The 16,129-nt window shown below is 35.9% G+C and overlaps 1 protein-coding gene across 5 annotated transcripts in view; it reads right to left on the bottom strand.

The window, feature by feature from the left end:
* The window catches only part of CBLB (Cbl proto-oncogene B), a 223,763-nt gene that overhangs the window by 117,988 nt on the left and 89,646 nt on the right, over positions 1 to 16,129 (bottom strand). For all 5 annotated transcript variants that reach the window (XM_006936020.5, XM_006936021.5, XM_019839645.3 and 2 more), the window contains one exon: positions 4,128 to 4,274. In XM_006936020.5, the coding sequence (XP_006936082.1) occupies positions 4,128 to 4,274 (147 nt within the window). The remainder of the gene's footprint in view (positions 1 to 4,127; positions 4,275 to 16,129) is intronic.

The raw sequence follows: 16,129 nt of genomic DNA on the forward strand, positions 1-16,129 counted from the left end.
GAGCCTGGAGCCTGCTTCTGATTCTGTGTCTCCCTCTCTCTCTGCCCCTCCCCTGCTCATGCTCTGTCTCTCTCTGTCCCAAAAATAAATAAACGTTGAAAAAAAAATTTTTTTTTAAATCCTAGAAGAGAACACAGGAAGCAATTTCTCTGACGTTGGTTGTAGCAACATTTTCCTACATATGTTTCCTGAGGCAAGGGAAACAAAATCAAAATAAACTAATTGGACTACATCAAACTTAAAAGCTTTAGGGGCACCTGGCTGGCTCAGTCGGTAGAGCACACAACTCTTGATCTTGGGGGCATGAGTTCAAGCCCCATGTTGGGCATAGAGCTTACTTGAAGAAAGAAAATGAAGCAAAACAAAAACTTCTGCACAGCAAAGGAAACAAAAGGACAACCTACTGAATGGGAGAATTTATTTGTAAATGACATATCCAATAAGGGGTTAGTATCCAAAATATATAAAGAACTTATACAACTCAACACCAAAGAAAGTAAATAATAAAATTAAAAAACTGACAGAAAATATGAATAGACATTTGTCTAGAAAAGACAACCAGATCTGGGGCATCTGGGTGGCTCAGTTAGTTGGGCGTCCAACTTCAGTTCAGGTCATGATCTCGCGGTCCATGAGTTCGAGCCCCGTGTGGGGCTCTGTGCTGACAGCTTAGAGCCTGGAGCCTGCTTCAGATTCTGTGTCTCCCCCTCACTCTGCCCCTCCCCTGCTCATGCTCTGTCTCTCTCTGTCTCAAAAATAAATAAAAACATTAAAAAAAAAAAAGAAAGAAAAGACAACCAGATGGCTAACAGACACATGAAAAGCTGCTCAACATCACTAATCATCAAGGAAATGCAAATCAAAACCACAATGAGCTATCACCTCAAATATGTTAGAATGGCTAAAATCAAAAACACAAGAAAAAAGTATTGGTGAGGATGTGGAGGAAAAAAAAGAACCCTCTTGCACTGTTGGCAGGAATGTCAACTGCTGCAGCCACTGTGGAAACCAGTATGGAAGTTCCTCAAAATTTAAAATTAGTGGGGCACCTGGGTGGCTCAGCTGGTTAAGTGTCTGACTTCAGCTCAGGTCATGATCTCATGGTTTGTGAGTTCGAGCCCCACATTGGGCTCTCCGCTCTCAGCACAGAGTATGCTTCAGATCCTCTGAATCCTTCTCTCTCTGCCCCTCCCCCACTGGCACACTCACGTACATCCTCTCTCTCAAAAATAAATAAACATTAAAAAAATTAGAATTACCATATGATTCAGTAATTCCCCTACTGGGTATTGACCCGCAGAATATGAAAACACTAATTTCAAAAGATGCATGCACCCCTATGTCATTGCAGCATTTATTTACAATAGCCCAAATATGGAAGCAGCCCAATGGTCCATAGATAGGTGATTGGATAAAGAAGAGGTGGTATATATGTACAATTTGCGACAACGTAGATAGATCTAGAGGTTTAATGTTACATGAAATAAGTCAGTTAGAGAAAGACAAATACCATATGATTTTACTCGTATGTGGAGTTTAAGGAACAAAGAAAAAGAGACAAACAAAAAACTCTTAAATAGAGAAAAAACTGGTAATTACCAAAGAGAAGGTGGGTGGTGGATTAAGTGAAATAGGTGATGGGGATTAAGAGTATGTTTATCATGATGAGAACTGAGTAATGCATGGAAATGTTGAGTCACTACATTGTACACTTGAAACTAATATAACACTGTTATGTTAATTACACTGGAATTAAAATTAAAAAATAATAATAAAATAAAAAATCTTGTCTGCTTCCTGTTTTTATGAGATCTGAATACCAAAATTGCCTTTGGGAGTTTTACAAAATCTCTCGAAAAATAGCTTTGTCCCAATTTTAGTCCGAGCATAATACCTTTTTCTCTCTGACCATTCCTTTGAAAAAAAAAAAAAATACAATACTCCTTAAGCTTAAAAACTACTTTATAAAAATCATAAGCTGTCTGGCTGTTTTTAGAACTAACTCCTCAATGCTTCTGCTTTTAGAAACAATACTAGTCTCAAGTTTAAAGGTACTGGTTAGATCAAATGAAAGCATTCTCACATGGCCTCAATGTGTAGCGAGATAAATGACAGAAATGCTTCCGTATGAGAACTAAGTTATGGGAAAATATAAACTAGTATTAGAGCATAAGGAAGATAAAAGAATTCAACCTTTTGAAAGGCTACATCATTCATTCATTTGCTTGCTCATTCAATAAAATACTGTGAAATAAGGTGAAAACCCACAGAGAATATAAAGATGGTTTCTCCAATGATCTAATAAAAGAATCATTAATTTTGATGACTATGGAAATATGTCTGAGTTCCAGAAGGAGCTTTAAATTTGGCTCTCATCCCAAAAGTAAAATATTAAAGAAAAATGGAACAGCTTTCTCAAGGAAGTGAAGACAGAAGAAAAAGGTATAAAGGTTTGGGAGGTAAGGACGGTATTTAATCAGTATTTCAAGAATCCCCCACTTGATTTAATAGTGCTTTCACTCATGTAGCAGTTGGAAGAAATTTGAGCCCCTTGATGTCTATGGTTATAAATAAAGGGAAATAAAGAGGTCTCAAATGCATAATTCTCTGTGGCTCGAAGTGCCAGCAAAACAAAGTCTGCTCTTAAAAAAAACCGTGTGAGCAATCTTTCCATTTTCTACTGACCTTTTGACAAGCAAACAATTTCATAACTCACCAGAATTTTCAGTTTTCAAAAAGAAATACCACAAACATTTTGTCCTGTAAGTTTTCTTAAAATTTTAAGATAAAGTATATTTTGAAGGTTACCAACTGTTTGCATTAGGCTCAAAGTATTAATACATGAGCTGTGACTTCAAGAAATCCTCTTGGTTCTTACGCCCAGAATTGAGGAATGCCTTTCTGCTTTCTACAGTCCACAAATATTTAATTAGCATACTTTTGGCTGTTATTCTAATTTAGATGAGGATGAACCTTTCCTTTTAATTTGTCATTTGTGACTGCATATAGGAGCATTATAAATAGCTAGATTTCTGGAACACAAAATGTCCATGTTAGTGGCAAAAACCGTATTTCCCCCTTTAGTGCCAAAAAATCATTCAGAATATATTTTATTTAAGAAATAGGAAAAGGGCTTTAATACTTCCAAAGTCAAAAGTTAAGAAGCTAAGCACTTAGCACTTAGATAAGCAGAGTACTTCATAGAGAAAAAAAAAAAAAAAAAAAGGGAAACCCACTGTTACAGTTAATTTACCAGTGTCAAAAGATGAAGACCATCAAAAGTATATACCAACATTTTATAGGTCTCATTTCACCAGTGAATGTGTAAATATAGACATTTAAAAGGGGATAAAAACAATAATCTATGTGTAAGTGATCACTCCTCTCCCTTAATACTCAGCCAGGATTCTGTCTACATTTAAGGACATTCTGAGGGTGCTCACCAAAGTTTGTGTCTGGGGAGGAAGTATCTAAAGGAAATCATCTTTATCTAGCTACTTCGTGATAACACTTCTACAGCTTGTTTACACAAGATCCTCATTTCTATATCTTGTTTACACAACTCAAACTCGGTGCAATGATACAAAGAAAACGTGAAGTGGGGTGCTAAAGTATTCTCTTTCAGCTGAATATCAGTTCTCAACCAAGCTTACTAACCACCTCCTCTAAGAAGCAGTCCCTGATTCATTCAATCATGAAGCAACTGTTACCCTCTCTGAATTGTCAGAAAAACTTATTTATGCCATTTTTAAAGTCTCTATCCCTTTCTGCCTCTTATTTTATATACGTGTCCTAGGTGTGTACTAAGTTATAAAAAAGATACGAGCTTCTGAGAGATTCCATCTTCTATACCTCTGCTTCTTCGAGGTAAACTATTTAACTCAATGAATGCTCATCAAATAAATAATAGTATGACTGCTATTTGCTTTATAGTAACATAAAACTATTTAGTAACTAAGGCATACTTTTGGTGGCTAAACAGAAAAATTAGCAATCAAAACATTTATCAAATATGCTCAAGTACAGTCTCAAAATGTTCAAGTAAAATCTATACCATATGGAACTAGAGGTAAGACGAGGTCATTCTTCAAAAATGGATGCAGATGATAATAATGATTTGTACTTACTTGTCTCCAAAAAACTTTCTCCAGAACTCAGCAGCGTCTGCTTTCGTGATACGAAAGTTATCTCCCTGGAATTGCCCATTAGGAAAGATTGCTTTAATTTCTGCCAGCATATGACTGAAGATAAGGGACAGTTTGGTGAGATTTCGTCTGTGGACATAGAGGGGGGAAAATGAAAAAAAAATATATATAGGCACACGTTAAGTTTTAATGGGAATACATATTATGAAAAATAAAATTATGAATAGTATTAACATAGGTCTTAGTGGCTGATCATGAACCTCAGCCGAATAATGCATCTAAAATCAACGTTCATATAAACTATACATTTAAATTCCTAAGAGGCTTTCATTTTATATTTATCCATGTATTCATTTAACATAAACAAGAACAAGATAAATTACATGATTTCAATGAGCTCACAGCTTAATGGGAGAGGTAAAAAAATCATAATCAAATATAAATGCTGAATACAAAAGTCAGAGTGACTATTTCTACATGAGGGAGAAAGGAAAGATTTATCATCAGAGGAGGATCTAGGGAAAATTAAGTAGTTTGACGGATGAAACACTTGGAGGGAAAAGGAGGAAGGGAAGGAGAAGGTATCAGGGTATTAGCAACAGCTTCTATACAAAAGTATAGAGGGATGGAATAGAACTATTTATGTCATTTCCAGGTTTAGCATGGCTAGAGAAGAGCAGAAAAAGATGGAAGAAAATGGCATGACACAGGATGAGAAAGTTTGGTGAGGACGTGAAACAAAGAGGCATCTGGAACAATGACCAAACTTTTTGTCAAATACGCTTCTACTCCCACTAAGAAATGAGAGTTTCTGACGATGGGCTCCAGATACGCTCATATTTCAGAAGCTCCTTGAGCAATTCTACTGTACTCCCCTTGTGAGGAGCTACTGCTAGAAGGAACAGGGAACCAAATGGATTAAAAAGACGGAGCACATGATTAAATCTGTTTTAGGAAGAAAAGTTATGGTACACGGCACCCAGGTGGCTTAGTAGGTTAAGCGTCTGACGCTTGATTTTGGTTCAGGTCATGATCTCCCGGTTTGTGAGTTCGAGCCCCACACCGGGCTCTGTGCTTACAGCACGGAGCCTACTTAGGATTCTCTCCCTCTCTCTCTGCCCCCCCTCCCCCGCTTGTGCTCTCACTCCCTCTAAATAAATAAATAAACATTAAAAAAAAAAAAGACAGGAAAAGTTATGGTAGTATGAAAAAAGTGGTTTAGAATGTTGGGAAAGGCAGGTGTTATCTTCACTGTAATTACCATGGTAAATTCTGGGGATTCTGACTGGGTTTCTGGGATTCTGACTGGGTTTAAAACATGATTCATACTTCAGAATACTACTATCACCTGCACTCCTTCCTGCCACTTCGTAAGAACATTATGTTAATCAGCCCAAAACTGCTGGAGTTAACCAGTAAAGAAGCAATTGAAACACAAAACACTAAAGAGCTTTTCAATTTTGAACTGACCATGCTTCTTTATATTCCTGTTTACTCAGAATCACCAGAACTCAGTAGATACATATATATAATATCTTTCCATTTTGAAGCTTCAGCTGCTTTTGTGTGTGTGGTGAGGGGTCAAGGGTGAGGAGAAGGGGGAGGCAATTGCTTTAGGACTAAACATAGAGGATAATTAACAGAAAAAGCCATCACATTTGCAATGCATTTAAAACTATACAATATTTCAATAAGCCTATGACACTAAGAGATATGGTTCTTTGCCCCATTTTCATTCATGTATTTGTGTTTAATGACTCTCAAATAACAAGCAAAAACATGTTAGGTACCAAAGACATTACACAATATGCACCTGTCAATAATGTCAATGAGTATCACTCTTTCTAAAACATTTAGAAAAGGAACCTATAACTTCCCATGTAAGATGAATACAGAATAAAGGAAGGTACTCATGATAAAAAGCGGGAAAAATAGGAATGAAAGGAAAACAATAGTATAAAGTACTCTATACCTCAATGAATTCACCTCTATTGGAAAACCAAAACTGTCCCAATTCCCATAATGTTTATAATCTATGAGAAGACTTATGACAAAGAGGAATCAGAAATTTAGGCCATATTTTAATGCTTAGCAACAGTAAACAATCTGCAAAGTCATTACGGTTATACATAATATTCCATTATTTTCTTTCTTAGATTCAGCCACACTTCCACACAATTCAGCCTAATCCAAATGTGAAAGTTCTTTAGTCAACTTTGATCTTAGCATTTATGTCAATACATCCTCATTTAGTATGTATGGTAGATACAAGAAATTCAGTTGTAGGAAATGAAAACGGAACTATAGAACTAGATCAAAGGGAAGAATTGTGGCCAGTACAAGCTGCAACTGACTTTTGAAATTTGAGTTGAAGGAAGAACATAAAGTCATTTTAGAAAATCTGCAACAAATTTACTTATATAATTAGGCAAAAGGGTTAATTTTCCACCAAACTTCCAATTGATAGATACAGGGGGAAAAAAGAAAACATCAATATGGCTATAATTAGGGTAAACCAACTGTTCCTTATGTCTGAATTGGTTGCTCTCCATCCACTTATGCCTTTGTTCTTTAATCATATCCAAATGTTTTTCATTTTTATTTGTTAGATCTAAAGTCTGAAGCACAATGCCAGTGATTACCCATCTCAGCTATGTGATCAACTACACTTTAAAGCAGAACTACTAACATTTTATCTTTATAATTTACAGTCTAGCAGCTGTAGTAATCACTAGTACCTATATAAATTAAATAATCAGTTTTAAAATTATCAAATGTAGGTAAGAGTTCAACTTTCTTAATTCCTGCAAGTGTATCACCACATTTTTTTTTTTACATTTTGCATAAACTAAGGCAGTGGAAAAAGATATAGTTTTGCCTTTAGTCTTTAAAGAAACTTAAATTCAAGTTGTTAAAAATATGTGAATGCAACAGTGTTGTATTACCCTAATTTTCACAGATGAGAATATATATTTGTATTTATTTTATATCTAGTTTTTAAATACATGCACATACCATACACATGTAAATGATCACCTTGGAAATGCATTATTTAAAAGATCAGTTTTTAGAAGTTGTAATTCACAACAAGATATGAACTGACATCTAACTGTACTATCCAATGTCATTTAAATTTATTATCACAGCATATGGTTTTTGTCTTTTAAATAACGGTGGGGCTTTGTTGTTGCTTAATATTATTTTGCTATACATTATGTGCTTTAATTCCCCTTCTCACTTTTTTTAAATAACTTCCAATTTTGAAAATAAAATCCAAGAATATAATTATCTCTAACCGTTTAGCCACAGGAGGAAGAAAGGCAACAACAATACATCTTCTTTCTAGATGAAATGTTTTTTCCTTATTATGAAAATTTTCCATACTTGGCCAATTTTCCCTAGGCCCACTGATTGCTGTTCATCATAACACCAAAATGATGAGTGGTTAACAAAGGATTTGATTATTACTAATTAAGAGTGTATTTCTATCATCAAAACTCCCCTACCCCAAAACATCTAAAAAAGTAAAAAAGCTCGTCCACAAAGACTCAATAACCTTGTAAACGTTAACTTTAATTTTACAAAGAATTCTGCAACACTTTCACATCAGAGATATTTTGACTAATTACTACATCTCCCATTAATCAGCACAAGCTATGCCATTTTTAACACTGGTTTTGTGTGAAATTTCGTTTATTAAGAAATAAGCTTCAGAAAAGAAATATCTTGAAATACCAAATGATCAAAAAGTAGCTTCCAGATGGCAATACTGGGTAAACCAGGAAAGATGATGATATTAGAGGAAACTTGAAGAAGAGGAAGGAAGGGTGGATGAGAAGGAAAGCTAGCTGCATTATTTTAAAAAGGATGCATCAGCAGTGTCAATATTGCCCATGCAGCAAGGTACCTCTTTTTATCCTGGATTCAGCCACCTAATATTGTATTTCTTCAAAACAGTATGAATCAATTTCTCCAAAAGTCAGATTACATTACTGCACAGAAAGTGAGGTTGAACCAGAGGGATTTAGCATGACTTCTGGAATGATGGAGTTTCCCTGTTTAGAAGTAAGTCTCAGTAGCCTAAAGTGGCTACAGCCAACATCCTAAGAGACTGGAGGCACATGATGATGAGGGATAATACAACCCTACCCTTAATAAACACAGCACATCGTATGGGAAAAAGAGACATGAACAGATTATTATGATGCAATACGGCGGGGTCAACACACCAAACACATAGCCGTCTTGACATGATAAATTAAATTTGAAAAATGCATAAAAAATATATCAGGATTCGATTAGTAGCCTCCACTAAATGTGAGAGAGACACAAAGAATGTGATCTAATCAGACTGCATATAGTCCTTGCATTTTTTTCAAGAAACATCTGTGTCATAAATCAAGGAAAAAATAAAAAGCTTTAAATGCTGAATTAGTGAAAAACTCATATGACACTTTATATTAGTGAGGTCCAAAGTTTGTGGGCATGTACTACCTTTGGTAGAAGAAAACAGGGGACCATTTTTTATCTAAAAACTATTAATTCAATTCTCACATTTAAAAAGTAGAACATGCTCTTCTTAATCTTTACAAGGTGAAACAAATTCAACATGAAAAGAAAGGCAGGACATAAAGAATATAAACAGTAGCACTTAAAATGAGACTCACGTCCAGTTAAAGAGCAATTTCCATTCACTGTATTTCTAATGTAGTGCCCTCCAAGATGGGTGTATAGAGTTATTTCACACTCTTTTTGACCTTGGGAACATTTAGATTCCTAAGAAAGTGAAGAGACTAGGCTGATGTAAGCCTTGCCTTTCATTTCTCCCTCGTGGGAACACACTATTATTAAGATGGATCCTGAGAGCCTTAAATTAAACTGGATCTTACCCATTCCCTGCCCAAATGCTTTAAAGTTTCCAATATTTCCAAGGGAGTGTGAGGCAGAGCTTCCAACTCCAAATACCAACAAACACTCAGAGTCCACCCCAAGTCATGAGAGGAGTAAAGAGTGTGAGCAGAAACTAACCTGAGTTGCAGGGGAAAGGATAATTTTTCAAGCTTCCCCATGTTACTTCTTAGAAACTGAAGTGCTCGCTTAAAAAGGAATTTAGCAAACAATGTCAGTCCCAAAACTGCACTAAGTTGGATAACAAAGGAAAGACTTTTTCCTTTGCTAAAGAATGGATCACCTACCACTAACATGGCTGGGAAGGCCAAGCCCTACCTTGTGGCTGGGGAAGATGAACGCCGGGCATCCTTTGATCTCGATGTGGCATATACTCCTGAATGTGTTGCCTGCAAAGGTCTATTAAGAAGAGCAAGACGCCATCTCTCAAATTAAGGATGTTGCTCTCACAGTAAATAGATTTCCTTTCCAAAACAGTTTTAAATGGACAATTTACAAATGCCTTACTTAAGCCTAACTCAAGCATGAAATATGCCTATTATGTTCAAATATAATATATATAATATCCTTTGACAAATTCCCAGGTGATATTCAAAAGATATTCTGCTTCATCTGTCAACTATTCTATATTAAGGAGTGTGGCCCTGAAATGGACAGTACTAGGTTTATATGTGTACTCTTGAACAAGTCGCTGAAGCAGTCTGCATCAGTTTCCTCACCCCCAAAATTTTAAATAAAAATGCTTGTCCCACTGAGTTGTCACGAGTAAATAAGGCATGTAGGTAAGAGCCTAACACATCAAATTTTTAAAACAATAATTAAGAGTTATTATTAGTTCTACCCACCACCTCTGTTTAAAAGTGTAAGTATCTATCATTAGTCTTTCTTTCTTCTTCCATATATTATTGTTCATTAAATTGGGGGCCAACTTTAAGGCAAAAATCATCATTCTCACTTTATCAAGATCAACAGTTGTCAATGGTAGCCCTTTACACTTCCACGGCAAGCAATAGACAAGAACTGGGTTCATCCATTCAGTCATTTATTCCACAAATCTTGAGTATCTATATATACTAGGTTTGGTTTAGGCACTGATAATGCAAGGATGATGGCACAATCCTACTCTTCATTAATTTAGGGGGCTTAGACATCTCCAATGGCACAGGACAATGCAGTGGGAATAATGCTGTGAAAGAACCAGAACAAAGGTGGTAATCAGTGAGGGAGGCAGAGGAGTTTACAACTTCTGGGGTGACGCAGAACTGACCAGAATGTAGCCCTGCAATGGGTAGGTACAGTAAGGTGAATGGGACCTCACCTAGGAATTAGATAACTCCAAGGTTGAATGGGGTCACTTGTGTGGATTTTGAAATTTCTTATGATTATGACAGTTTACATAAAGATAATAACTACAATAAACCTTATCTCAATATATTCAAAAAGGCTTCCAAAATAATTGCTTTAATGTCAGTTATTTTAACTTTGTGGCAATGCCAAAGTGGGATTAACAACATCTCTTCAAGGATTTCAAGTTTTATGTGGAAAATTTATGATGAGAACACACTTCAGTATGATATCACTAGTACTTTCAACTTGTTAAGCCTTATTGTTAAAGGCTTAACAATATCCACTTCAATAAAGAAAACTCTTTACTATTGGACGTGTTTTGATTAAACCTAGTCTTTAACAAGTATCTTTTTGTAAAAGAAATCTTAAAATGTAGACCAGTCTATCACTTGAGAGAGAAAAGAAAAAATCTATTCCTACATCCTTTTTTATTTAAGATAAAATACAATGAAAGTTCTGTGAACTAAGTGAAGTCATCATCACTGTGAGATTCATATAGAAGCAACAAGAACACAGAACTCTGTTTTCTTTGTTAGGTTCTTTTTCAAAAGAAACACTAGAAGTTCAAACTATACTTTGATGACCCGGCATAATGTGATAAAAGACAAGTCTCATCAACAAACAAAGTGAACTCTGAAGCAACACTTTTTCTTTTTTTTTTCTAATCTAGATTTATTTTTTTGTTCTTTGCAATTCCTTGTAAACTACCATAAAAAAATTACAGTGAAGTAGTATTCTGAATTACTCAATTAGAAGTATTGTTTCCAATGGAAAATTCTTAATTATCTTTCACTTGTTACACTCCCTACCCCACAATTTTTATTTTTCATCACATTTGACACTTCAAAGGTGGTTTTTGTTTTGGTTTTACTTAATAAAATATGGTTTAAATTTTTTCCTAAAATATTTCCTTCAAGGATTTCTGCCATCTGTGGGACAAAGCTACCTTTCCTCCATTTCTTTTTTTGGTTTTTAAGTTTATTTATTTTGAGACAGAGAGCATGCACGAGTGGGGGAGGGGCAGAGACAGAGGGAGGGAGAGAATCCCAAGCAGGCTCCACGCTGTCAGCTTAGAGCCTGATGTGGTGCTTGAACTCACGAACTGTGACAACATGACCTGAGGTGAAACCAGGAGTCGGACCCTTAATGGATGGAACCACCCATGTGCCCCCCCTTTGCCATTTCTTTCACCATTTCTGTGTGCTCTCCTCCAGCTATTCAAATTGTCTCCTGCTTTCTCTCTCCACACCTTGGGGTGACCCATCCTTTCCTTCTCTCTGATACAAAGCTTCCATGCCTCAGCCTATTGAGCTTCCACTTGTACCAATTTTATCTCAAAGCACTCCCATGCTGGGGCGCCTGGGTGGCTCAGTTGGTTGGGTGTCCGACTTCAGCTTAGGTCATGATCTCACAGTCTGTGAGTTCGAACTCCGTGTCGGGCTCTGTGCTGACAGCTCAGAGCCTGGAGCCTGCTTCAGATTCTCTGTCTCCCTGCTCTCTGCCCCTCCCCTGTTCATGTTCTGTCTCTCTCTGTCTCAAAAACAAAAATAAAAACATTAAAAAAAAAAGTACTCCCATGCTATCTTTCCTGTATTCCTTTCTCAGGTGTGATCTATCACACGTCCACCACTTTACATTACCTGCCACAGCCCAATAGTCTCTCTGACGAGCAGCATGATTATGTATATACACATTGCATTTCACTTCCATCAGAGCAAAACTCTTTTTTTTTTTGGAGAATGAAAAGTCTTATTATATTTTTAAAAGCTTCTTATGCATAATAGATATTCAATAAGTGTTATATTTAAGGATCATGAAATTTTTTTAAGAACTATAAATAAGAAAGTTTTTCCTGACCCCAAAACAGTGCCAATGAACAGATATAGATAGAAGCAGTATATAAAAACAGTAGAAATGCCACACAGTAAGGCATCAACTTTCCAAACTTTGATGAAAAGAAATTTTACTGAAAGCTGCTTTAAGAATTAAAAATCTGGGGGCACCTGGGTGGCTCAGTGGAGTTAAGCCTCCAACTGTTAATTTCAGCTCTGGTCATGATCTCACGATTCATGGGTTCAAGCTCCACATTGGGCTCTATGCTAGGAGCGTGGAGCCTACTAGGGCTTCTCTCTCTCCCTTTTTCTCTGTCCCTCCCCTGCTTACATGCTGTCTCTCTTTCTCAATATAAATAAAGACTTAAAAATAAAGAATTAAAAATCAGGGGGTTGACTCTAAATTAGAAAAACAACATTTGTTCTAGAAGTCCTAAGATCTTTCCTCCCTTATCTTTTTTAATTTTCCTTGTGAATGGAAATATCATACCAGCAAGCTAAAGGAAATTAGTGCTATATCCCCCATGTATAGTTTCCAGAACCTCAATTAAATTGAACATTTGTCGTACTTTCTGAGGAAGCATAACATAGTTTCCCATCACATTACTTGTTCCTGACAGTTACTTCCTCCTTTGGCTCTGGAAATTTTCCTAATTGATACCTCTGTCCCACTTCAACGCTGCTCTCTTGGAGCAAGTAAAAGATAAACGAGAATAAAGTTCTAGTTTATCTGTTGTGCGTGACAGCAGAAGAAAACTAAAATCACAAGATATTTTTTACATCTCTTCTCCTTGGGTTAGAATTATCTTTATTCAAATGGTTGGGGGAAATACAAACACGATTTTTCCAGGCAATTCTCATTTATTTTTGGTATAATCTCATGTGGATACCACATTATAACACACTGAATGTGTATGTGCATGTGTATGACATAAAAGAGAGAAGGGGAAAATGGATAATAAATAGTATGCCCACTATAGTCTTAGTTCTATTAAAAAGCTGAATATCACATTATAGATAAATAGAAAAAAACTATAGGATATACACAAAAAGATACAAACAGTAGTAATCTCTGGGTAATTTACAAATGGTTTCTCTATAATTTTGTCTTTAAATTTTCCAACTTTCAACAAGAAACAAAAATGTCTTCAGAGAGTCATTATACTGATCTTCTCGAGCAAATCTGTGATGTACGTATCAGACAGTGAATAGAATTCCACACCCACTGCAATGTCCCCATCCTGTGACAGGCCCCACTGGCATCTAGGCTGCTTTGGCTTTCAAGTCAAGTCAAGCAGCATCTCCGGTACAGTCACCCCAAACCTCTTGACCATTGATTCCCAATTTTCTAAAATGCATTAGCCTTTTGACCACAGTACAGTCACCAATGGCACACTAGTACTTTCCCAAATCCCTCTCTAACAGAAGAACTCAATTACAATTTCACATTTTTAGAGCATTAAGCAGGGACTACAAAGGTCAAATAATCGAATACTGCTAAACAGAATAAGGAGTCATCTCAATCTGTTTCAGTCTCATTATCTTTAAATGTAGTTGGTGATTTTATCTCCTACCTTTAAAATAGTCTGCTTAAAAAACACAATTCAAGTGGAGTTACTTCTCAGGAGTACAGTTTAATAGTTATACAGACAAGTTAGTACGTCACATATAATCTTTGTCATGAAACAGCGTGAAAGTAATTTCTAGTTACATATGACCAAAAGATTCAATTACCCACATTTTTTTCTTCAGCTTACCAAATATATGATATGTATACATGGCAATGAGTCAAGAGAAGAGAGTTAATTTAGAGCCTCACAGAGAAATGCTAAGGTTTTTAAAGCAATGAATATAGTGAGACATTTTTTTTTTTCTTTCAAAATGAAAAACAAAAAGGTAAAGCAATCATACGAAGACATGGCTGTCACACGTCTGTTAGCAGTATGATTTCCCTGGACCACTGTAAACTTTTTAAACTTTCTGAACACAGCAACGAGAGATACATTAAAAAAAAATTTTTTTTAAGGTCTAAGATTTTCTTAAACTGGTGAAAGTTCAACTGGATTTAACTTATTCTGTAGCTGAGTGGTGGTGATGGGATCTTTTGGACAAGTGGTTTCTGCATTTCCAATAACAAGCCTCATGAAGGAAATACTATAATATAGTGGAGGAAAACAGGACACTGGTAGTGTAGGGTTCTAGACGCAGCTCTGTCTGCCTCATTGCTCCATGGTATGAAAAAAGAGCTGAAAACTTCTTATTCAAATTTTTTCCCCTCTATAAAATGAGGTGATCATGGTACATCCTTTCTGAGGTCCCATAATATTCTATAAATCTATCATCACTTTTATTCCAGCCGGTAGGAGGTGACTAGATAGACCGGGCACAAAAAAGCCCATATGATTTAGATAAAAATTGTGAATCCATTTTATAGCCTGCAACCAATATGAAGTATAAGGTGCTATATAATCTCTCCAATTTACAAACTTCCTTTATACCTCCATCTGGGACTGCAGAAACCCTTAAGTCAGGATACAAAAACCAAACATAGAATTGAAGTTACAGTAAATGCAAAAAATCATTAGTATATTTGGAAGCTGTAAGTTTTATTGTTCTTTACCATAATAGGCATCTCTGACATTTATCTTTTTTCAACAAAGAAGTCCTTGAACAACATTGGCTCTCAACAGAAAGAAAACCGCAAAGCAGCAGAAGTAACAACAAAAAAGACAACGTAAAAGCTCTATGTTTCATGTTAATGAATAGTAAACTCTAGAATATTGAAACCATATGAAAAATGTAGACTTCTAAAATAGAATATGCCCACTGGGAAACTTACGGTTTAAAAAGTCACTTTTATTTATTTGTTCTTGGTAAGGAAATGTGCTAATATGTGTAGTAAGCATAGGATAACAATAGGTCTAAGAATTTTAACTTTCATCTCAATCAAGAGTTTAGAAATATCCAAATTTAGGGAGACTATTATGTTTACCACATGGTGGCTGATCAATAATATGAATCAAATCCCTTTACTATTTCAGTATGATTGCAAACAGAATAACACCCACATCAATAAAACTCCTTCAGATTTTGGTTTTGGAGTAGAAAGACAAATAGATCGAATCTACCTATACTCTGAAGGCAGTATATTACATTAGTTAAAAGGGGCCAACCTGAGTTTAAACCATTTAGTACCACTGAATGACCTTGAGTACTAAGCTATACCTTTTAAACCATGGTTTCCTCATCTCTTGAGATATGAATTATATGAGGACTAATCTCATTGGATTTGTGGAGGATTACAGATGGCCAAAAATTCTTTACCACTCCTCCCATCATGGAGTGGTTTCTACTTCCCTTCCCCTTGCACCTGGACTAGGCTATGCCTCGCCTTGATCAATAGAATGTGGTAGAAATGACACTATATAAATTCCCAAGCTAGGCCTTAAGAGATCTGCAGTTTCTGCCTTTGCATCTTAGAAAATGTTCTTGGCATTTAGCTGCCATGCTATGAGGATGCCCAAGAAGTCATGCAGAAAGACCCAGTGTGTTCCCAGCTGCAAGGCAGCAACACATGCTAGGTATGTGAGGGCACTGGACCTTCCAGTTGAGCCAGTACTCAAGCCAACATCATATGAAGTCAACCTACCAAATCATAACAAACAATAATTATTGTTAAATTAATCCACTAAGTTTTGTGGTGGCTTGATATGTAGCAGTAAATAATTGGCTTAGGAAACTGACACATAGCAAGCATTGGATAAATGTTAATCATTATTACTAGTATTATTAAGTACTATCAACTTATTATGATAATCATTATCATCATCAATAGCAGCAGTTGAAAGGACTGGACACTCTTCTGTCAATATGAATAAATGACATGGATTAAAAAAC

Source organism: Felis catus, chromosome C2 (genome assembly GCF_018350175.1).
Source record: "Felis catus isolate Fca126 chromosome C2, F.catus_Fca126_mat1.0, whole genome shotgun sequence".
NCBI lineage: Eukaryota > Metazoa > Chordata > Mammalia > Carnivora > Felidae > Felis > Felis catus.